The 22,667-nt window shown below is 40.2% G+C and overlaps 2 protein-coding genes across 8 annotated transcripts in view; both read right to left on the minus strand.

Annotated features, from left to right (window-relative positions):
* The window catches only part of AGPAT4 (1-acylglycerol-3-phosphate O-acyltransferase 4), a 79,358-nt gene extending 73,941 nt beyond the window's left edge, over window positions 1-5,417 (minus strand). The window contains exon 1 of one of the 3 annotated variants that reach the window (XM_048938031.1): window positions 5,301-5,417. Coding sequence is in view for 1 of the 3 variants with exons in the window: in XM_048938029.1 (XP_048793986.1) it covers window positions 3,545-3,548 (4 nt within the window). In the remaining 2 variants the exon portion in view is untranslated. Of the gene's footprint in view, window positions 1-3,544; window positions 3,617-5,300 lie in introns of those variants that run through there. The other 2 variants (XM_048938029.1, XM_048938027.1) reach the window with 2 other exon arrangements.
* A 12-nt stretch (window positions 5,418-5,429) lies between these two features.
* PRKN (parkin RBR E3 ubiquitin protein ligase) overlaps window positions 5,430-22,667 on the minus strand; it is a 691,175-nt gene continuing 673,937 nt past the window's right edge. Inside the window, exons 12-14 of one of the 5 annotated variants that reach the window (XR_007375493.1) lie at window positions 9,876-18,169; window positions 6,334-6,811; window positions 5,430-5,491 (exon numbers count right to left, since the gene is read on the minus strand). Coding sequence is in view for 1 of the 5 variants with exons in the window: in XM_048938032.1 (XP_048793989.1) it covers window positions 18,060-18,169 (110 nt within the window). In the remaining 4 variants the exon portion in view is untranslated. Of the gene's footprint in view, window positions 5,492-6,104; window positions 6,812-6,957; window positions 18,170-22,667 lie in introns of those variants that run through there. The other 4 variants (XR_007375492.1, XR_007375494.1, XR_007375491.1 and 1 more) reach the window with 4 other exon arrangements.

Here is a 22,667-nt window from a genome sequence, read left to right on the forward strand (position 1 = left end):
TATGTAAAAAAGTTATTAGCTAAAAGCTAATTGGGTGAAAGCTTACAGTTCTTGTTAGTGTCTACTACGCACATTAAGGAATGAAATAAAGTGGGGACAAGATCTTTGATACCAAACTGCAGAAGCAGATTGTATAAGAAGTAGTAACAGGGAACGCAGAGACAAACAGCATTAGAAGCCCAGGGTCAGAGAAAAGGGGATGAAAGATTCAGAGAAGGTTATGTATTGATTTTGCTTCAGTCTGCCTGTGGTATCTTTGAATAAAATACAGTACACTATATAATTAGACAGCCTTGTTCTCCCAAATACAGAGAATCTGTGTGTTCTGTACGGAAAACATACAGGGCATTACTTTTCCTCTATTTTCCCCCAGCTAATCATTCTACTCCTCTAAAACTGCACTCTGGGGAACCTATACATTTGCAGTGTCACAGCAGGAGACAGGTCTCCTGCCTAGACACCCTCAGTCCTTTGTTTTTTCATGGTCTGTCCTTATCTTGCTCTTGGTGGCATTTCATTGATTTCAGTGAACATGGACACAGCCCCTGCCTTTTGCATAAGAATGCTGTATCCAGAAAAATGCTGAGTTATAGAGAAAAGGGGAAGTAGCTCCTGAATATAAAACACTCGGGTGAGAACGGAAACCTTATTTGAAAAAGGAATGGTTTTACATAACTGGAAATCATAGTAAGACGTCAGGTCATTTATTGGCAAAAGGGAGCAAGGTACTGTGACTAAATAAGACCCTGAAAGGACAATCAGGCTGAACACATGCAAGAAAAATGACAGAGTAGTTTTCAGGAGCACCAGCCTTGAAGCAGTAGGAGTATTTAAGACTCCTCAATGCTCTTAAGAGAGGCTGTAAAGGAAACATTGTTGGAAGTGTGATTTTATACTTCCTGAAGTGTAATTGGCTTGATCTGGAAGATTCTGATTGTTTTGCTGGCATCTACAATTTACCTTTGAGCGCTTAACTGTAAAATTTTATGCATTTGGTTTCAACTCCATACTATATTCTGCTGGCCTGCAGCCTGTGTACAGGGCAAAGCTGAAAACGACTTGCTAGGGATGTATGAAGGCCATGTAGTTCAGGGATGTCTTTGCATAGGTGCAGACCAAGTGACAATCGCATACCTTGTCCAAAACACCACCAGTCAAGGTGCAGTGGCACAGCCACAACCACTGCAGGACATAGAAGGCCAGGTTATTTGCACAAGAGCTTGCTTTGGCTTCCAGCTGCTGAATTTTTGTCTCTTAGTGCTCAGCACAGCCTCCAGCACAAACCACAGCAACAGTTCCACAGTGCTACGGGATAAGGGCCACTATCCTCCACATGCGTTCTGCCTTTGCTTCACAGCACAAGCTGCTGTGCTGGATCCTCATCCCCTCTGTTCTGTGATCCTTCGAAAGGCTTGGGGTATGACAACTGAGTGTGGAGCTGGTCAGCAGGCTGAATCTAGCACAGGAGAGCGATGAATTAATGACTGCTTATTCTGATGATTCCTTTGTGGCTTACATGAAATTGCAATTGTGAATTTGAAATTGCAATCCACTTCCTCTGGAAAAATACTGCAATCGGTAGTAATTAGCAATCTCTTAAAAACCATTGGCGGGCTGTCCAGAAACCAATCCTCACATTTTCAGAGCACTGCATTGCCTGAGGCAGCTGGCTCCCTCTCACCATTTGATACATTCCTCAGGCCTGAGACAAAGGCCTCGCTCCAAATACCTGTCCAGTAGGAAACTATGCTAAGTGACCCGATGGCTAAATGCCTGAAACGCTCAGCCAGAAGCTGGAAAATTCTCCCAGTCAGCCTTAGAGGGGTGAGTGTCCTGAAGATTACCACCTAAACACCAGTACTAAGGCTGTACCTTCAAACAGTTGCTAAGCCACATCTCATGATAAGACTGTCTGCTTCACAGATGGGACTCAAGTACCCAGGGCCTTATATCAGACAGATGTCACGATCACAAGTTCACATAATCACTCCTGGAAACTACTATATATGGTACACAGAATGGATTGTTTTCTGGGAAATACTGACCCAGAATAACCCAGAATCAGAATTACATTGACAAGACACAAGCTTGTGTCAGAAGGCATAAAAATGTCATTAGAAACATCAACAGTGTAGTTTTTATAGAAATGCAGAAGGAAATATAGAAGTACCAAAGCTGAGTATGTCAGGTATTTTTCTGCTTCATGTATTCAAAATTGATTGGGCTAAAGGAATTCAACTGTTACTAAAAGACACCTCTTGCTCTGCAGAGAATCTTCAATGTAGTCCTACTGTCAGTGTCATTTATCATACAAGTTCTGGTATTTGTGAGCTCATGGCACCAAATGTTAGCAAAAGTCTTGTACACATACAGCCTAATAAACCTACACCCTGGAAGTGCCTGCTCAATCCCAGCCCTTTGACACAGCAACAGGTTTAACACAGCAGTTTTCAGAGCAATTTGACACAGGCTTATTCATATTCTCAATTTCATGCTAGCAATGTTATTAATCCTAGAAACCCCACTGTGTCATTTTTTTTTTTTCCCCAATCTGAATAACACAGCTAATGTCATTTCCTACTCACCAACAACTGGATGACTAAGAATCACGAGTCTGAGCTCTGGGGTCTGTCACTTGGCAATTCAAGCACAAAACAGTCGACATAAACACACTGACTTTACTGCTTTTCACACCTTTTTTGAACCACTGGTGTCATAAGTCTTATCATCACTATCGAAAGTCACTATGAGCACCGCCTGCTGCCTTCAAGGCATGGTAGCCATAATGGTAGCATGAGTCAGAATTAGCTACACTAACTGCAGTAAATCAACAGCACTGAGCAATCCCAATTCATTAACATGAGCATCTCACCACCAGCTGCTCCTTCCAGACAGATGGCCGCAGCTGACTCTAAAGCCTTTGCTTTCTCTTGCCACCCACAATGGGTTGAAGCATTTAAGACAACAGTGACAGAGTAGTCTGAGCTTGTTTATACACTAGAAGTGTCCTCTTATGTCCTCTAACCTTCTTTTGCCATCTCTTTTTCTTAAGGAGGAGAATATCAAGAAGAAAAAAAAAAAAAAAGCCTTCATTTCAGGACATATAAAGGAGTTCCAAAATTCAAGGCTGAAAAATCTACATCTTACAGAAGCACCATTAAAAGACCTACTGTGTTACCATAACACAAAATGATTTTAAAAGTCCATTTTGGAGGAAAATCATTTTATGTTCTAGGTAGAAACTGGTTGGTTTGTTTGTTTTCTTTTTTTAGTTTTTTTTTTTTTTCCCCCATCTTAATTCAAATACCATTTGTAGGCAAAGAAATGAACTCAGAAAATAAACCTGCATTGTCACTGATCAAACAACCCCAGCTGAACCCTGCATCCTGCAACGAGTTGTGCCAAAGATACCTTTCTAAAGTCCACTTGAAATTAAGAAAGCTTCTGTATAATCAATGAATGTACAGGTGTAATAATTATGAAACATACCAGAGAGTTCGGCTAAGCACTTATTATACCAAAAGAAAACAGATAGAATGCTTACCCATATCCTGGACTCACTATGCAACTCCAGAGGAGAGATCTCCAGAGGAGAGATCTCCAGACAAGATCCTTCCCCACTGGTAGTCAGCTCTTAAATGGGTCTTAGGAGAGATGGAGCCAGGCTCCACCCCTTCCGGCAGCACAAGTGAATTGCCTTCACCTGTGCTCCTCTGGCTGACTCATTGCTCACCTCAGGTGATCAATCAGAGGTTCAGGCCGTGATTCAGCAATTCCCATACAGCTTCTATGAAGACAACTTATAGCTAGCTCTATTTGCCAAGACATACTGAGTTTCAAATAGCAGTAATTTGCTTTTGCAGGGCCCTCCATCACACAGGAATACAAGTAAGGTTTGCACAAACCCTCTGTAAGGCTTCTGCCTTGAGTGGAATGCTTATCCAGCAGCCAAACAAGATTCTAGGCTATGCACTGAATCACTGTATATCTGAGCTGGAGGAGTTCGATGTCCTTCATAGCATTTTGCCATTGAGTTCCAGTTCTCTTAGTGGAACAGAACCTCATAGAATCTGATACATCAACAAGAGCAACTTGCTCCAGACTATTGCTCTCACTACAGGGAGCAAAGGAAGGAAAGGCCAACTATCTGTGTTGAGGCACTGGGCATGAACAGTATTCTTTTTCATAACTCTGACTGATGTGAAGCACAATGAGACTTTGTAGGACCTGCTAAAATATTACTAATAATACTACACAGCTAAAAAGAGGCAACCATTGATAGGCTTGGGTAACCGAAGTTGTTTAATTTTGTAAGCATTATTTTATTATAGGTGTGTTTAGGAATCTAAAAGACATATGAATTAAGAAATGAAAGCAAACAGATACATTTTCCCACCAAAAAAAAAAAAAAAAGTATCTCCTAAGAAATTTCTTTCCTTTTTTTTTTTTTTCCACTTAAAGCAGTCCTAATTTTTTTTTCTTTCATTTTTCTTAAAATCACACCTGCCTATTTAGAATGTATTTTTGGAAGCATGGCCATCTATACTTTTAACATAATTTAGAGCAAATTACTCTATATTGGATGTTAGCAGCAAATGGGAACTGGCACAGTAAAGGCAGAGTGGGTTAACAGAGCAAATACTCACAAGGGAAGAAAATACAGCAAGAGAAAAACTTCCCTGACACTCCAAATATCTGCATTAATGATCACCTCATGCTACAGTGTCTGGCACTCAAGCTGATAAAAATAGAGTTATTAAGAAGATCGTTAAGTGTTTGTGGACCAGTTGATTGCATCATCTTAATTAGGCAAGAGTTGAATTCCCCTAATATTGCGTTCAGCCCACTGAGGGACTGCAAGTCACACTGGAGAAGGTTGTGGGTGCTCTTTTTGGAGGTAATGCGAGGGCAGGCAGAGATGGACCTGCAGCTCCATAGAGGGAAATATACACCCTGTCCTAAAGTGCATCTGGTCAGTGCAGAGTATGGGGAACCTTGCCTTCTGTTCTCTAAATATTCACCAGGGGATAAACTATGAACAATTTTGGAGTGAGTTAATTGATGTAAACCTGGCATAGATTCATAGATTTCCACAGCACTGGGTACTGATTTACACTACAGGAGACTGTGGCCCTTCAAGTGTATACCAAGACAGTTAAGGGACTTCTTATCAGTCAGACTCCAGCAAATCTTGCAGGGGCATTTTCAGGTATTATTGGTCTCTCCTGGCTGTCCCTTCTGTCTTCTTGGGGTTATGGTTCCTATAGGAGAGGCAGGAGCAATATATGCCTATGTCTTACCTGTGCCAAGGCCCGGCCCAAACTTTCAACAAAGTCACTTCCAAAGGCTAACTGTTCACTGCTTACTGCCTGTGGGGATGAGGCAAGTCACAGAAGAAGGGCAAGACACAAGGACAGCCATGGCTATGTCTTCAGCCACATCAGCAAAGTTCTTTAGAGGACGTTTTCCAAGGTCTTCACTGCAACCAGATCTGTGCAGAGAGGTAATAGAGGCACTGTGACTGCTTTTCCTCCCAACACTTAGCCCTCCTAAGGAGGTGGCAGTACAGAGGCATGTGACAGATCTTGAAATGACTCTGAGTAGCGAACTGTTGATACAGCATGAGATGACGCACTTCCCAGAGCTGGCAAGTGCTTTGATGCACTGCTTCCATTTGCATTTGTATGCTACACATACTAACAGCAAAAAGTATGCTACAAGGTCAAAGGTGAAAATGACAGAATGAAAGAAGCCTGTGCAAACTGATTGCTTTCTCATATGTTACTCAGGTTACTCACATGTTACCTGTGTGTTCCATTGGTTTTCGTTTCTATGGCTTGCCCCTTCCCTTTTTCAAAGCACAGAAGAAGCAGGCCTCACTTACTGAGAAGTTATTCAAAACTGGCTTTTTTTTTCAACACCAACTGCATGTTTAAACCCTCATGTGCATTTTTAATGGTACTGACTCTTCTAGTGTCCAAGTTTATTTTCACAACTTACCTGCAAAGTGAGGCTAGGAGAATGAGTCTGATTCTGTCATCCTTACTGAAGTCAGTAAGCAGATTCCTTCATAATTACTGGCGTTGCACTTCCAAAAAAGGGAAGAAAAATCAGGGCCCTTTTATGGTTGTTCTGTTTGTGCTTCCTTTAAATGCTATCCTCGCACCAAAAAGGTATTTGGAAGAGTGATGTTCCTCATCTGAGGTGAGGTAGATTCTCATCACAGAAATGTAATTGAACTTAGTAACAAATTCAAACCAAGGAATCTGGATTGTCAGCTAGAGAAGGATGTCTCATTAAATCCAGATTTTGGATATGTAGTTCTGCCATTACCTTATTTACAACTTTTAGTCCCATATATCCTCATACATAGCCTCTCTCAGTGATAACACATGGCACTCTTTGCTGTCAGAGAATAACCTGTGCAGAAGTAACCTAAAAACAGACAGAAGGAGGAGGATGAAATTGTGATTTTATCCTGCTTAACAACTTCATCTGTGCTACAGAGCAGGACATTTGATAATGCAGCTGTTTGTGTACAGGGTGAAAACTGTCATTTAGATGTAATAGCTACGATCACTGTTAACAAAAACTGTAGAGTCAACATGTAAGAGAGAGTAACCCCTGAAGGGAAAAGCATCCCTACCAATTCCCTTCACAGCAAAACTCTTTCAATTGCATATGAACTCTTAGCTTTCAAATTTAATTTTCCTACCTTTTATCGATGCAAAGACTACTTCTGAATGAGTCCTGATCAGAATGTTAGTGGTAGATCAGTAGGCTTTTATGGTACTACTGTTACCTTGAGCAGCTGCGAAACAAAAATTCACAATGTCTGTAATTAAGAAGTGAAGATGGCATAAAGCTTTACATTCAAAATAAAACCAAAATGCTCCTTCCCCTTCTTACTGGGGTAGGACATGAGTGAACTGCAAAGGCTTTATAGCTATATGGGAAGATTTAATATTATTATGTTTTCTCAGCAAACACAAAATTCTTAGGGTTTCCAGAAACATTAAAACATATTTTGGAGAAATGGTGTCTGACAAGGCACTGCTTTATACACAAAGGATGCCCTAAGAGCACTTACTTGGTGGTGCTAACATTTGCTGCTGGGTTTTCCATTAAGCAGCTTGCTAAAATGTTATGTGTGTTTTTGAAACCCACATTACATAGGCTTTATTATTATAACCACTACAACCACAAAGAATTTCATTTTTGTTTCCTTACTAAAAAAAAAAAAAAACTGTTAAAGAGTTGGAGAGATTTTTTTATTATTATTATTTCTACAGACAGAAATGAAAACTCTATAAATGTTACAGATTAGTACGTGTTCCAAGAAGTATATGGCACGTATGTCTTTTATCTCGTAAATGCGAGATACCTTCTTAATATTCTACTCAATTTTTCTAGAATGCTATTTATTTAGTTGCTGCTAGGTGGTAACACTGGGAAAAAAAAGTTAGAAAATGCATAAATGGCAAAGAAGACAACATCTTATTTAAACTTCAGCATTTTTAGATCCTGCAGTAGAGAGTGAAAATAATTCTTTTAAAATGTGCCTCATTTATATATATTAAAATTATTATTTAGCAATACAGCTTATATTCTATCAGACATCATAGTATGTAACCTCAATTAGAAAAAAGAAAAAGGTTTAAGAATCCCCACGAGATAAACTAAATAGGAAAATGTAAGGATGTGATTATAAATGTGTTGCATTCTTTCAAACGCTGTCACCTACTGATAAACAGCCATTAGAACCCCCTCTGGAAAAACTCTCTCTATTCTTCTCTTAACAATAAATAGGGTCTGAGCTGGAATCTAGCAGAGCAAAAATCGAGATTATTGAGATTCCTTTTGTGTCTTTCCTCCTCTCATCTTTCCCCCTGGAGCATGACATGCTCAGACGCTGCACGAAGTAAGAAGGCTGGTCCAATGATCCATTTATAACCAAGCCGCTGCAACAGAAATAAGTTTGACTGCAATCACCTGTGACAAATGTCCTCCCTAGTGATGAGGGAGTTGGGTTGCCTATGCTTGAGTGATCTTTAAATCATAGCAAAAGGCAAGATGTCTACAGCTGGTGTAATCTCATCAGTGCAAGATATTTAACTGAGATACCTGAGATAAGAGTTGGATTGCTCCAAACTTCATCAGAAGTCAAGAGACACACAGGGAACATTTGGTGAAAATGAATTAGATGATTTCTGCAATTTTCATCACTGATGTGATTAATATTTTAATTAATGCCAGCTTCCTTTTCCCCACAACTTGGTAGAAACAACATCTGTTAACACTACAGGATAAGGCCCGGGTTTTGCCTTGAAATCTAACAAACTTCATGCTTCCTATATAGCCCAACGGTTGGACTAGATGATCTTGTAGCTCCTTTCCAACATTCAAAAAGAGAATGCACAGAAATGAATCAATTTATTACTGTCTATCCAAATGTATGCAACTCTTCCCTTAGGTTAATAGAGAACTTGTGGTTTCAATTCAATGTGGGAATTAAAATCAAAGATTGGATGCTTAATGATTCATGTAGACATGATTTAATGATAAAATTAGGCTGTTCAGCTTCCTTAGCTTCACCTCTCTGACTTCGCTCTACTCCCTGATAGCATGGTGAGAATTTAATGTACATATATGTGTTTATTTGTTTATTCCTAGTTTCTTATCTGTCTGACCCTGTTTGTCTGTGGAGCTGTCTATCAACCCTCCTACAGAAGCTTTTCAATATTAGCCAATTTCAACCAAGTTTGGCCAAGGCAAAAAGATCCAGAAGATACTGCATCTATAAAAACAGACTGCTAGTCAAGCAGAAAAACTGCTAGTATCCCTGTTGAGGAAAATCCTTCACCATGAGTGCAGCCCTTCTTAGCCCTTGGAGCACTTGTGCAGGCCAAGGGATAAGGTAATTTATGCTGCCATCATCACATGTTCAGCAGTATCTGAGCCACCTAGTTCAGACCAAGTTTGTTGTATTGAGCGTGGCTGGGAGGGAGTTAATTTCCTCCACAGCAGCCTATATGGTGATTTGTTTTGCATTTGTGATTTAATCAGTGTTGCTAACACACAAGTACTTTGGCTGTTGCTGATGCACTGAAGCGCTCTCTGCTTCTCTGTACCCTGGTGAGTGGGCCAGGGACAGGCAAGGGGTTTGGAAGGTACAGACCTGAACTGACCAAAGGGTTACTCCATGGTGAATAATGTCATTTGCAGCAACAAAAACTGGGTGGCTTTCTTTTTAAAGTAACTGTTGTTTGGAGACTGACTGGGCATTAGTTTGATCATGGCTAGTGCTGATTGCTTTTCTTTCAGTTATTAAACTATCTTTACCTCAGACCACGTGTATTTTTTTACTTGCTTTTGCTCTTCCTATTTTCTTCCCTATCCCACTCAGTGTGGGAGTGGGTGTGATCACTGAGGTAGGTACTTAGTTGCTGCCCAGAATCAATCCACTGTATTCATCTACATCTATATGAGATCTACATCTACAGTAGCACTATAGGCAAACCTCAAGGACTGAAACAAGTTTAGTAAACAAATAAGTTATCAATCTGGAGTTATTCAAGCCCATCAAGCTATCAAATTCACTGAAAATAGAAGCTTTACAGTACTGCAAAGTAGTTTAAAAAAAAAAAAAAAAAAAGCTTTTGTAGCACTTGAAGAAAACATTTACAACACTCACAAACACATTCAAGGACGATTACCAAAAGGATGATTACCTATATTTGCTCAATTTGCAGTAACTTGCCTGTATCCTGTGACACACAGCAGTAAATAACTAGCACTGTATAAATGAAAAAAAAAAAAAAAAAAAAAAAAGAAAAAAAGAGAGAGAAAGATAAATAGTCAGAAAGTGTAGATACCTGACAAACTGGAGGAGTTGTTGAATCAGAGACAATGGCTGCATTAACAAGAAAGACTTCTGGATTTCTCTCTGCAAGCAGTTAAATAATTGATCATACAGTCCTCAAAGTTTGAAACTTCATTTGAGAGTAGGCCAAGTAAAGCCTGGAGAACAAAGTTGGGAGAACATATATGGAGGGACCTCATAAGATGCCCCTGGAAACATCAAGACCCATGTATCTCTTCATGCTCTTTTCCATAGTGGAGTGAGGCAACAACAAAACCCATTTTTCTTCAGATGAAGCAGTGATGCATAACAGTAAATAGAAATAACTTATTTGAGACTTGGTAAAGCTCTGCTAAGACCTTTTATAATTCAGTGTAAATAAGTAAGTAAATAATATTTACAAATGGCAAAATAACAATGTGATGTATGTACTGCTTGCTGGAAATGTAACAAGAGACACTGAATGTATTCATTAGAGCAGGCTCTAAATTATGGATATTTTGTGTTTTCTGAAGAAGCCAACACTGATTTCAAGTTTCTCAGACCACATTTTTTCAGAAAGCTCAGCATTGGGAATCAGAAAAAAGTTTCAGTTTGCTTTGTATTTTTATTTATTCAATCCTGCCCAAAGCTATACAAAAAGGAGGACTAAAAATGAAATGCCACTGATTGTTTTTAACTTGTACATAGCAAACGTTGCATGAAAAGAGACCATTAATGTCAGGAGGAGACATCCTACCATGCTACCTTGCTGCTAATGCTGTTTAGAAGCCTATGTTTGCTTTCTTTAAAATCCAACAAACGGTGTCAATAAAAATATCCTATGTTGTTGTACTTCTGAAATAAACTAAATACCTGAATGATTGCAGGTTATCCAAGAAGTACTTTAATATTCACTAAGCACAGCCTGAATAATATTTTGGTATGGCCTTATAATCAGTTACATCACTGCTAAAACTCATGATCTTGAATCAGATTTGATTTAAGCTTCATTAACTAATTTTAATTTAAATATCACAGCCATTTTTGCCTTCAAGAAGCAAATTAAAAAAAAAAAAAAGACAAGCAAACTTGCCATTTATTGCAGCAGTGAGTGTTTGAAATGTCAATGTGGCTTACTGACGTGGTTTGGTTTTTTCTGTTTTAACTCCATTACCTCTGGAACACACAGACTTAGGCTACTAATTAAAAAAAATGTAAATTTTTTTACCATATTGTGATCTCTGTACTTTGGAAAAGAGCAGTGCAGAGTTTTCCAGTATTAACTTCCAGGGATAAACAAACTCAGCTGTCTAATCTTATCCAGGAGCATTTACAGTTCATTACAAGAAAAAAATATCCACATTACATTGGCCCCAGTAGATGTAGTGTCTGAATACTATTTCATTTTTTTGATTGCTGCTTTCTATTTTAGCAGTGCCTGTTAATCATTGCTTGAAATCCTCATCCAATTAGTTTCAAGGCTGGTGTACAGAAAATAAAGTTGTCAGACTACAGAGATTATTGTTTATGAGGCAGACAATACAGTCACGAACCAACTAAGAATGAGTAGTCAGTGTATTGCTTCAGCTGTACTTAACTAAAGCTTTTTAAAAGAACTCTGACATCGGTACTTAATGGATTTTAGTTGGCACTAAAGCGAGGTGGAGAGAGGGGGCACAAATATGTTTTAAAGATGAAATATTAAATGAACAAGGAGAAAGCTGGGACATTAAGTTCTCCCAGAGATCTCTTACGTGCTGCTAAAGAGTCAAACTAAATTGTGTTTTCAAAGCCTCTAAATTACCCTTCTCCCAGTGAAGCCAGTAGTTGAAAATCCCAGCGGTTACACAGGATGTCATTTTAGGTCACAGTTTAGGCCATTGAAAAACCTAACCTTTTAAAATTTTATTTTATTTTCTTTGTGTGCTTCCTGCTTCCCTGGGCTAACATCATCGTTATGTTGGCATAAGGTTGCCACCCACTGTGGTGTGGCCACAGCTTTCCCCTGTGTGGGAATGCAGCCATGGGGAGAGGACTGGCACATGCCTGGCCTCTTGTCTACACGTGGTCTGGTTGTTATGCCTGAGCTGAACTCCCTGACTATAAAATGCAAATAATGGCACTTCCCTGCTGACATGGATTTTGTGGATTCCTCAAGCTTTCAAGGGATAAAAGCCAAACAAGTAATGTAACGTGACGTCTTGCTTCATATTTTATCTACTGGCATAGAACCACTGTTCCATTATTCAGAAAAAGATGACACAGATAGGAAAAAAATGAATTAAAAGCAAAGAAGAAAGCCCTATTAATAATAAGGAAGAAAAATAAAATGGTGTATGACCTGAGTTCTGCAAAGTAATTCCTGCACATACAAAGGCCACTACGTTAAATTTGATCCTCCATATAATAAACAAGCTTCTCACAGCTTGCCCACCTCACTGCTTGCTTAAAGCCATTAACATTTTTCTGGTGCAATTGCCCAAAATATGAGAGGGGGCTACTCATTGCATGTACTTTTGTAACTCCTAGACCAGGCATATCCAACCTGTGGCCCGCGGCCCACATGCAGCCTGGCCTGGCTGGCAATAACACCCTGAGCTGTAAACGTGGTGCCATTGCTCAGCAATAGGCAAACTGTCAGTGTGCTATTAACTCTGTGTCGACTGAAAGCAGGGCATGGGGAAGGCAGTACAGTGCAGTGCAGTGCTGGCTCAAGTGATGGCACATAACTGTATGCATTTTGACACACTGCATAAACAAAGGGCTCTGAACAGCAAAGAATATGCAGCTGTGTTTTCTGTTTGATAAAAGAATTTGAAAATAGAATCATAGAATCCTTAGAGTTGGAAGGGACTTTACAGATCATCTAATCCAACTCACCTGCAATGAACAGGGACGTGCACAGCTCGATCAGGTTGCTCAGTGTGGTCCAGCCTGACCTTGAGTGTCTCCAGGGAAAGGGCTTTCATCACCTCTTTGGGCAACCCAGTGCCTTACTACCCTCACTCTAAAAGACTTCTTCCTTCTATCCAGCCTAAAGCTATTCTCTTTAAGTTTGGAACCATTTCCCCTTGTCCTATCACCACAGACCCTGCTGAAAAGTCTCTCCCCTTCTTTCTTACAGCCCTTCTTTAGATACTGAAAGGCCACTATTAGGTACCCCCATGGAGCCTTCTCATCTCTAGGCTGAACAGCCCCAGCTTTTTCAGCCTGTCCTTGTAGCAGAGATGTTCCATCCCTTGGGTGATTTTTGTGGCACTCCTCTAGACATGCTCCAACAGGTCCACACCTCTCCTGTACTGAGGTCTCCACATCTGGATGCATTACTCCAGGTGAGGTCTTACCAGCGCAGAGCAGAGGATCACCTTCCTCACTCTGCTAGTCACACTTCTTTTGACTCAGCCTAGAATCTGGTTGGCTTTCAGGGCTGTGATGGCACATTGCTGGCTCATGTCCAATTTCCCATCCACCCATACCTCCCAAGTCCTTTCTGGAAGAGCTGTGCTCAATTCTTTCATCCCCCAGCTTGTGCTGACAGTGGGAGTTGCCTTGAACCAGGCACTAGACATTGCACTTCGATTTATTGAATCTCATGAGGTTCTCCTGCACCCAGTGCTCAGTTTGCCTAGGTCTCTTTGGATGATGTCCATTGGGAGTGATGAGCACACCCTACAGCTAGGGGTTTCAAGATTGCCCACTGCTCAAGCCTGTCTAGGTCTCTCAGGATGGCATCCCATCCTTCAGGTGAGTCAAGCACATCACAGTTTGGTGTCATCTGCAAACTTGCCAAGGGTGCACCTGACCAGAGTGTCAATCTCATTGGTGAAGATATTAAAGAGCACAAGACTAGTACTGACCCTTGAGGGTCACTACTTGTCACCATCTTCATCTGGACACTGAGTCATTGACTGTCACTCTCTGGGTACAATCTTGCAACCAGTTCTTCATCTACTGAACAGTGCACCCATCAAAACGATATACTTCCAGGGTGTTAAGATCCACTAGGTTTTCCAGGAAGGACTTGCCCATGGTGAAGTCTTGTTGGTTGCCAAGTATCACCTCCCACTCTTTCATGTGCCTTAGCACGGCTTCCAGGAGGATCAGTTCCATGACCTTCCCCAGCACAGAGTTGAGAATGACAGGTTGGTAGTTCCCTGGGTCATTGTTTCTATTCTTCTTAAAAATGGGAGCGATTTAAAAATGGGTGAAATTGCTGAAGTACTGCCAGGATAAGCAGACACAAGGCTTCCTTCTGTTGGCTGCCTTGGTCCAGAGCTTTCTTTTTCGGGCTTTGCTGTTGCTTGAGGAGGAACTGAAAGAAGCATGTGAATGTTGCTGCTTGGGAGCAAAATCTCGTTTTAAAGAATCAGACCGCAGCTCTCCATTGCTTTGTAGGTTATTCATATGCAAAAGGCAAAACTCAATACTTAACTGTCCTTTGAGAGTGTGACTTTTACAATAGTGGTATAATTTTTCTTCTGAAGTGCCACTTACTAATTTCTTTTTAAAGTTTACATTTTAAAACAAAATTAGTTGGATTGTAGTTGGCAAAAAGGTAAGGGCAGACATACAAAACATATTTTAATTGTCACGGCTCCTAAAATATTATTAATGCTAAGCTTTGAGATATGCTTTGTCCTTAGGGAGCCAAGATGTTACATATTTTCTCCTTAATCTACTCAGTCTTCAGATTTCACTGCCAGCTGGAACTAAATACTAGACATTTTCTGTATTGTTATAGAGCTGAATTATTACAGAGATAATTATAATTGAATATTTCAGCATATATTCCGTACTTAATCCATTTAACACACATTAAATGGAGCTCAGGTTGCAGAATCAGGAGCAAGTCTCTAATTGTATTAATCCAAAAGATGAAGAAAGTTTGAGGTGAAGCAACTTCAATTAGCAACGGCAAACTTAAACATAAAAAGATGCAGACTTCTTCTTTTGCTTTATATCACTGTAATGAATCATCTTCTTTCAACATTAAGTTTTAGTATTTCCAGAGTGCATTGCTAGTGGTGAACACAAACCTACAAGCTCTTGAAACTTCTGCATCTGCTTATGCCCTCAGTCTGCCTCTTGCTTTGTGCTTGAGTCCTGTTTCCCTTCTTCACCCTGCGGCTGGCAGGAGTACTTCCAGAGGCATGATACCCAGTCAAAGGGAGCACTTACCAGGCAAATGAATGCTGGCAAAAAAAAAAAAGAGTTTGTAAGTTTTAAGAAAAGGGCCCCTCCACCTCCCCACTCCTCTGTAATAATGACAGAACAAGGAGGATACCCACAGTCCTGTTTGTACATCTGGAGCTGCACTCAGTCCTTGGCAGGAACTTTTCCATCAGACTTCTGCCATGACCAAATGTGCTTGAAACTTACTATGTTCCCATTCACATACGCAGCAGGTCTATATCTAAACCTCTGAGGCTATCAAACCAACTGACAGATAAAGCTGGGGGGGAGTAATCCCACCGTTTCTGCCCAATGCTGAAATTAGAGTAACAGACTGCAGAGACACCCAAGACTTGGTTTGTTTTGTTTCACTTTGATTTAAATCACAGTTTCAGTAAGTTTTAAATCAAACATTTTACATTCTTTAAAGGTATTTTTCCACGCAGAATAAAAAAGAAGAAAGCAGCATAGGAAATTTTAGGTCCCCTTCACACATTTCTGTAGGCATTCTAGCATTCCTACTGTGTCAGCAGAGCATTAATCTTATTTTTTCATGCCCTCTACCTTGTAAAAACCATGAAAATTAATCTTACTGTAAACAGAAGTGAGGTACAGATGGCTGTACCATCTCAAACTGTGTGTATACAGATACAGATATATATATTAATACAGAGAAGATCAGGATGTGTTCTACCAAAATCTGCAGAAGCCACACTTTTTTTTTGGCAAGTGGGTGTCATATGGTTGCAAACTGAGAATCTGGACTGTGTGAAGAAGTCTTACGTGGCAAGGGGCTATAAAGTCACACTCTAAAAGTGAATAATACTGAGTCAGTGCCTTTATTCTGAACTCCTTTATTCTCCTTTCTTGCCCTTGCTTATGGCTTTGATAAATGTTCATACTCCCATCTTCTGATGAATTCTTCCCAAGAAAGAGATCTTTCTGTTGTAGCCTTATGACTCATGCTCAGTCGTGCCCTGCTCAGACGAGAAATACAGAAGCTGATCTATATGGTCCCTTGACTTCAATGGACCTTGATCCAGGAGCTTATGTTATAGGTATCTACATTAAAATATTAACTTGTTATGGATAGCTCTGTCTCAGTGAAAATGTCTTCCAGTAGACAAGTTTTTCTTTCTCTGTAAGAAAGGCACTAAGCAAAAATGGGAAAGAGATCCAGACTTCTCCCATGTAACTTAGTATAAATGCAAAATTATTCATGGAGATTTTTCCCAAGCCTGTTGGTAAAAAGCCATAAAATGATAAAATAGACCCAGGTGAAGGAAATCAAATAAGGAAATAATCAGAGCTAACAGTAAAATATTCTCATTAAGATAATGTACATATATGAACTACATCACATCATTCTATTGCACTCCTGTGCTCTAATGAAACCATTTCTGCACACATTTTAGTTCACTGGTACTAAAAAGGAAAATGGCCTTTACCAGGTGGCCACTGTGCTCTCTTTGCCACTTCCTCTCTCTCACAGCATTTTCTTAATTCCATCATTTCAGTCTCATTTTTGGTACCTTACCCCTTCACCATTATTTTTTCCTCCTCAGACTTTTAAGGTGATTTCCAGCTGAGACAGATGAGCAGTCCACTGCTTTTAGCAGTGGGGCATTCTTGTAGAGTCTGGGATTTCTTTGTACCTCGAGATTTTTGCTCTGCACTGACTAATACAAGGCACACCCATATTTTCAGAAGTCTACAGTCTCACCACACAAGTTGTTAATTCAGACTTGACACAAAAAAGTTCATGGCCCTGGCATTCATTTTCTTCTAAGAGTATGCTTTAATCAAAGGGCTAGTCTCCCAGCTGGGAATCAGCTGAGTTTAATCTGTCAAGAAAATGCATTATCCATTACACCCAGCATCTTTGTACTCACATTGTATAAAAATAAATAAATACATAAGAAATTAAGTAAATTTTGACACTTTTATTCACTGTGTGCTTTTTCTCAAATGAATTGTAAGAAATCCTTACCTGACACGTTGAGATGAGCAGTACCCATTTTCATTTTAGATTAGGACAGCAATGTAAAGGACATGAAACAGTGAGATTGCTCAGGTTTGGAAATGCTATAAGGCTTTACTTATTGTGTAAACATTGTAAAATGAAAGAAGTTTCTCATTGTTTGAGCTGTGAATACATTTTCAGAAGTATAACCATATTCTGAATCAATTTAGATTGATAATGAAGGGAATCCCCAAGAAGGCTCCTCCTGCTTCCCCTTGCTACATCCAAAGTATAGCGGTAAGCACAAGAAAAATGAAACCTAGTCTAGATTCTGCACCACTTAATCATACCCAATCATCACTGCAACACTAGTGGTTAGAGCTCAAACTGCATACATCCTCAACTAATCTATGAGAGGTAATATAGTCTGTGTGATATAGGCAGATTTCATGCTGTGTGTTACAAATACACAAGCACAAAACTGGCATAAAGCTCGCTATTTCTATGAGAATTTGGTTTGAAAGCAAGAACCCCACAGTAAGTTCAGAAGAACCCTGAGTAAACACTGAACAGCCAGTGTCTTTCATTTGCTAAAAAGCTATTAAGCTGTTATAAATACAGTCTTAAAATCAAAAATTGTACTGACTGAGCAAAGGAGTTGGTGCCGAGACTCTCCACCATAGCCCTTGATACACACAAGCACCTGCTGCTCTCTTGCAGGAGTTAGGGATTTCTGACTAGAAATATCAAGCGAGTGCCTCATGGTGAACCTGTCTCTCTCTGTGCTGACAGGCTGCAGATATTCAGAAAGGTGAAAGTTATTCCCCTTTTACCACAATGACCAAGTCTGTCCATTAAAACAATTTTTCTTTTAGTGGATTTAAAACCCTTGGCATACCTTCAATATAAGTTTAGTATGATTTCATAGGCAAGCAAGAAAAAAAAAAACAACAAACTGAGCTAACTTCTGAACATCTCTGAAACCACTGGGAGTTTTGTTTAAGCAAGGAATTCAGAATGTGACCCTGATGAAAGCCAGTTGCAGCAGCAGTGCCAGCTAGCCCCTGGGCCACTGTGCTATCAGTCAAACCAGTGATTGCCCATGCAGGTTCTGTTCCATTCCACGCCACAGTTCCAGCACCACTCAAACCTGCACTGAGGTCGAGGACACTTCATGTGCATGCAGCCACCTGCAAAACAGCAAAATAATGGCTTTGGTACTTGGAAGACACTTACTGATATTAATCAGCTATTAACAGTTTTAGAATCAACTTTTGTTGGCATTCAATTGCTAACCAAGGAAAACACTTAGTAAGAGAGAAATAAAAACCTGAAGACTGCTTCTCCTCAGCTTTCTAAATCCCGTTACTTCCTCTCCTATTAGGATGCAACATGCTGGTGATGTTTGAGGGACTGCAGCAGTAGGAACTGTAGTACTGTCTGACATTTGGAGAGACTGTGGAAGGGACACAGGACAGAATGGCAAGCTCTAAAAAAACACTCATGGAGGTGTCTGCTCCAGAGTAATGTATGCTAGTGGAGTCATGAGCTAGAAGTTGAACTAAAGTTTATATTCTTTAAAATTTCAATTCAACGTTGGAGGCATTTGCAAAGAGTAAATCAGAAGACAGATTTTAGTGACTGACTGCCGATTATATAAAAACGGCATTAGTAATTTAAGTCGACTTGACCTTCTTAATATTTGAAGCAGTCTTTTGATCATATCAATGTTTCCTTTGTGTTAGGTTTCTTACTTGCCCATACTGTGAGAGCAGCTTTAATCTCTCTGCTCACAGCCTTGATGATATGTTTAGTTTGTAATATATAAAACATTAACATTGTCAAAGGTCATTAAAAAAAATGTACTTCAAATGGAAACTGTGTTGCTCACCACACAAAGAAATCTCTTGTATAATTTAAACAGAACAAAAACCATGCAGTAAGAAATGCTGAAATGTCATCTCAGTTTGACTCCAGATGGTGATAGGATGTATAAGCAGTGTGTGTTTCCTGCTGTACGACCTGCTACCCTTACAATACTTTTCCTATAAATGCCACTCCAGAAGGTAAAAACAACAGACCCCAGAACTGATCTGTTAAAATAGGCCAGTCGGCTTCACTTGTCAGAGGGAGAAAACTAGCTGTGATGGCAAGGTCTATTCAACACATCAAGCATTTTGTATTTATGTAAAACATGCAATTCACTGGACTTTTCTGTATTATTTAAATGTAAGTGTACTGGTGGCGAGCCTCCACAATACATTTTACTTAAAGTTTAGAGCCAATCCTCTGTTACAATTCATATTAAGCCACAACTGGATGAAATGCAAAATGCATCTCAATCCTGGTGCAGGAACTAGAATCCAACAGGCACTCTGTGTCAAGCATGTGCTTTACCTGCTAAGCCACATAAATCAAGTTCTCTGCTATACAGGTGCTGAGATAAGCAGTAAATGTGCAGAGTGCCTCAAGCAGTGTGGCCCACAGCTCTGTGAGAACAGCAGGCCTCTGAGAGACACAGATGTCTATTTAAACTCACTCAGACTGACAACAGAGCTGTGGGACAGTGCTCCGCTCTTTCATGTTGGCTCTGCAGAAAAGTTATTGGCTCTTAGAAGGATTCTACAATGCCTGTAGAAATACAGGCTTTTGTAGAAAAGTTATGGGCATAAAGAAATACAGCATTGCCACCTGCCCCTTGAAAGAAAGGGCCACTGAAACCTTTGGGGAGGGAAAGCAGAATTATTCTCTTGTTCAGAGTTAGAGTGCTCCTCCCAAAAGAGGACTGCTGGCAGATTTCTGCACATAATCACCAGCCTCTTGACACCAGCTGTACTCAGGGAGATGCAAAGTGTTCCTTTCAGTCAGCCCAGAAGCTGGAATGTGCAGTACCTTTTATCAGAGGGGAAAGGAGGCACTTTTCATGCTTTGCGCCTTAATTCATGGGACCACTGAGGTGGGAAGACACTGGGAAGACACAGGAGCTCAGGGAATTTTAGAGCCACTCAGGGCAGCTGGGCAGCATCCATGCTGACAGCTGGTTATCCCAGTTCATCATACTGGATTTTTTTATTATGGCCTGAAGGCTACCTGACTACAGATGAAACTAAGCTGTTCTGCACGACGATCCTCCCCAGAATGCCTTCTGCAAGCATGATTTTACCAGAACACTTGTACACCTTTCCCAACCAGTTCTAGACTGCCAATGGAACCATGGCCTCACAGCAGCCAGGCCCACTGAGGACCTCCTGGCTTTCTGTTCTGTTCAGAGAAACAAGGAAATTACTGCAGTTCCCAGGAAGTCTTGTCAGTTTGACTTCTCAAGGACATTAATCATTTTTGTTCACAGTTGTTAACAGGTTAGTTTTCACCAACAACCAGGCACAAGTTTGGTTTGTAAGTGGTGGTTTGAAAATCCATCATTTGTGCATGACTACAACTTTTTGGGGAGTACAACTAAATTAAATGCTAAGATACCGTTCTGTTTTGAAAATCTGTTATTTAAAATTGGTATATATTTTGAGAGAATGCAATTAACAAAGGCATTTTTTTAGAAGTCATTAGGTGCCTTTTAATCTTCTGACTCAATGAAACACATCAATACCATCACCACAGTATTGTTACATGGGAAACAATGGGCTGCCAGCAGTTTACAAATGTCAGTCTGGAAGCTGGTACACGCAGTACCCATTATCAGAGAAGACAACAAGCACTGCATCTTTCAACCTTCATGCCTTAATTCAAAGAATCACTGGGGTGGGAAAAGACCTTGGGAAATGATCCAACTCAACCTCCTTCTGCTCACAGAAGTGTCAACTAAAGCAGGCTGCTCAGGTTGATGTCCAGTCAGGCTTTGAATGTTTCTTAGAATGGAGACTCCACAACCAGTCTGGGTAGCCTATCCTAGTCTTCAACCATCCTCATAGTGAAAAGCGTTTTCATATACATTTTATCGCTGCATTTGGATTTGGGCTCATTGCCTCTTGTCCTTTCACTCCACACTACTGAGAGGAATCTGACTGTGTTCTTTACCACTCTCATCAGGTACTTATGCACACTGGTAAAATTCCCCTCAGCCTTCAGGATGAACAGAGCCAACTCTCACAGCTGCTCATGAGTTGCTCCTTCCTCTAAATTAATTGCCTTTGTAGCCCCTTCACTGGCCTTGCTCTGCTATATCCACTTGTTAAATGGGGAGCTCAGAACTGGACCTGCTACTCCAGACATGTCTCATCAGAGTTGCATAGAGTAGAAGGATCACCTCCCATGACTTGATGGCTATGCTCCTCCTCATGTAGTCCAGGAGACGGCTGACTTTCTTTGCTGCAAGGGTAAGCAAAGATTTTTCTTTTCTACTGCTGGCTCATGCTCAGCTTGTATACCAGGACATTCAGGTCCTTTTCTGTAAAGCTTTCCAGCCAGTTGGTCCCCAGCTTGTACTGGTGTATGGAGTTATTTCTCCCCAGGCTCAGGACCTTTGCAGTTACCTTTATTGAAATTCATGGGGTTCTACTCAGCACATTTCCCAGCCTGTCAAGGTCCTTCTGAATGGCAGCATTAACAACTGGTTCCAGTACACTGAAATATTCCTACCTTGCTTCTGTGTCTTCGGCATTTTGCATTATGAGGCACTGTTCTGTCATGGGTCTGTCAAGGAAAGGTCTGTTCCTTCTTACAATGTTTTAAATAATTATTTTCTTCCAGGGGAAAAAAATATAATGGCCTTTACTTTTTATTTTTTGATACACTGGTAGTTTTTATAAGCAATTTCCCTAGTTGGAATGATATAAATTATATCATAGTGTCAAATAGGGATATTCTATTTATGATGTGTTACAACAACTGCCTATAAATTAACAATGAAGTTACACAGTGTAGGAGAAAGTAAAGCTCCTAGCACTGCTTCCAGCCTAACCAGAAGGTTTTTTATTTGTGTGTTCACATTCCATAAGTATGAGCAGCCACAATTTCTGTCTGTTTGTAACCCAGTTCAACCTTCTGGCTTTCCAGCTCATTTTATAAGCCTGTAAATAACTTTTCTGACCTACTCCTCTGTTCTCTCTCTTTTGCTGCCTACCTTGCTCACTATACTTTGCCAAATCTTATCTCCCCTTCCCACTCCTGAATTCATGCTTTCAATCCTTCTGCTCCTTGTGCTTGAAATCTCCCACTTTCCATCTGCCAGCTACCTTCTTTTCTTTCCTCATACCCCAGATCTCAGGATTTTGTCCTATTTCTTCCTCAGTAATATTTCCACAATATCACTGCTTCAAATGTTTTCTCCTTAGTGTTTGCAGTATCTCACTTAGCATTTTCAAAGTCTCATTTGTATAACTGATGCTGGAAAATGGAGAAGAAATCTCTATACTCAGTATTCATACAATACTTAGGTATTTTGATTTTAAGGTATTTTGATTAATTCACTTTAAAACAACTAAATCTCAGAACAGCACATTCTACAAAGTGTAGCCTATTTGCTGTTCCTGTTCCCTGCTTTAACCAATCCACTACTAATAGATTACTTTTCACCCCACAGGGAAGACACTGATCAGTGTAAGCAGTTTGTCAGCACTCACATTTCTTCCTCAGACTCGATCTTCTACTGCGGGCATTTCAATGGGTCGAGATTCATTTCATTTCAACTCAGCTGTATACTATCTAGACCACATGTAATTCTCCTAAATTCCA

Source organism: Lagopus muta, chromosome 2 (genome assembly GCF_023343835.1).
Source record: "Lagopus muta isolate bLagMut1 chromosome 2, bLagMut1 primary, whole genome shotgun sequence".
Taxonomy (NCBI): Eukaryota; Metazoa; Chordata; class Aves; order Galliformes; family Phasianidae; genus Lagopus; species Lagopus muta.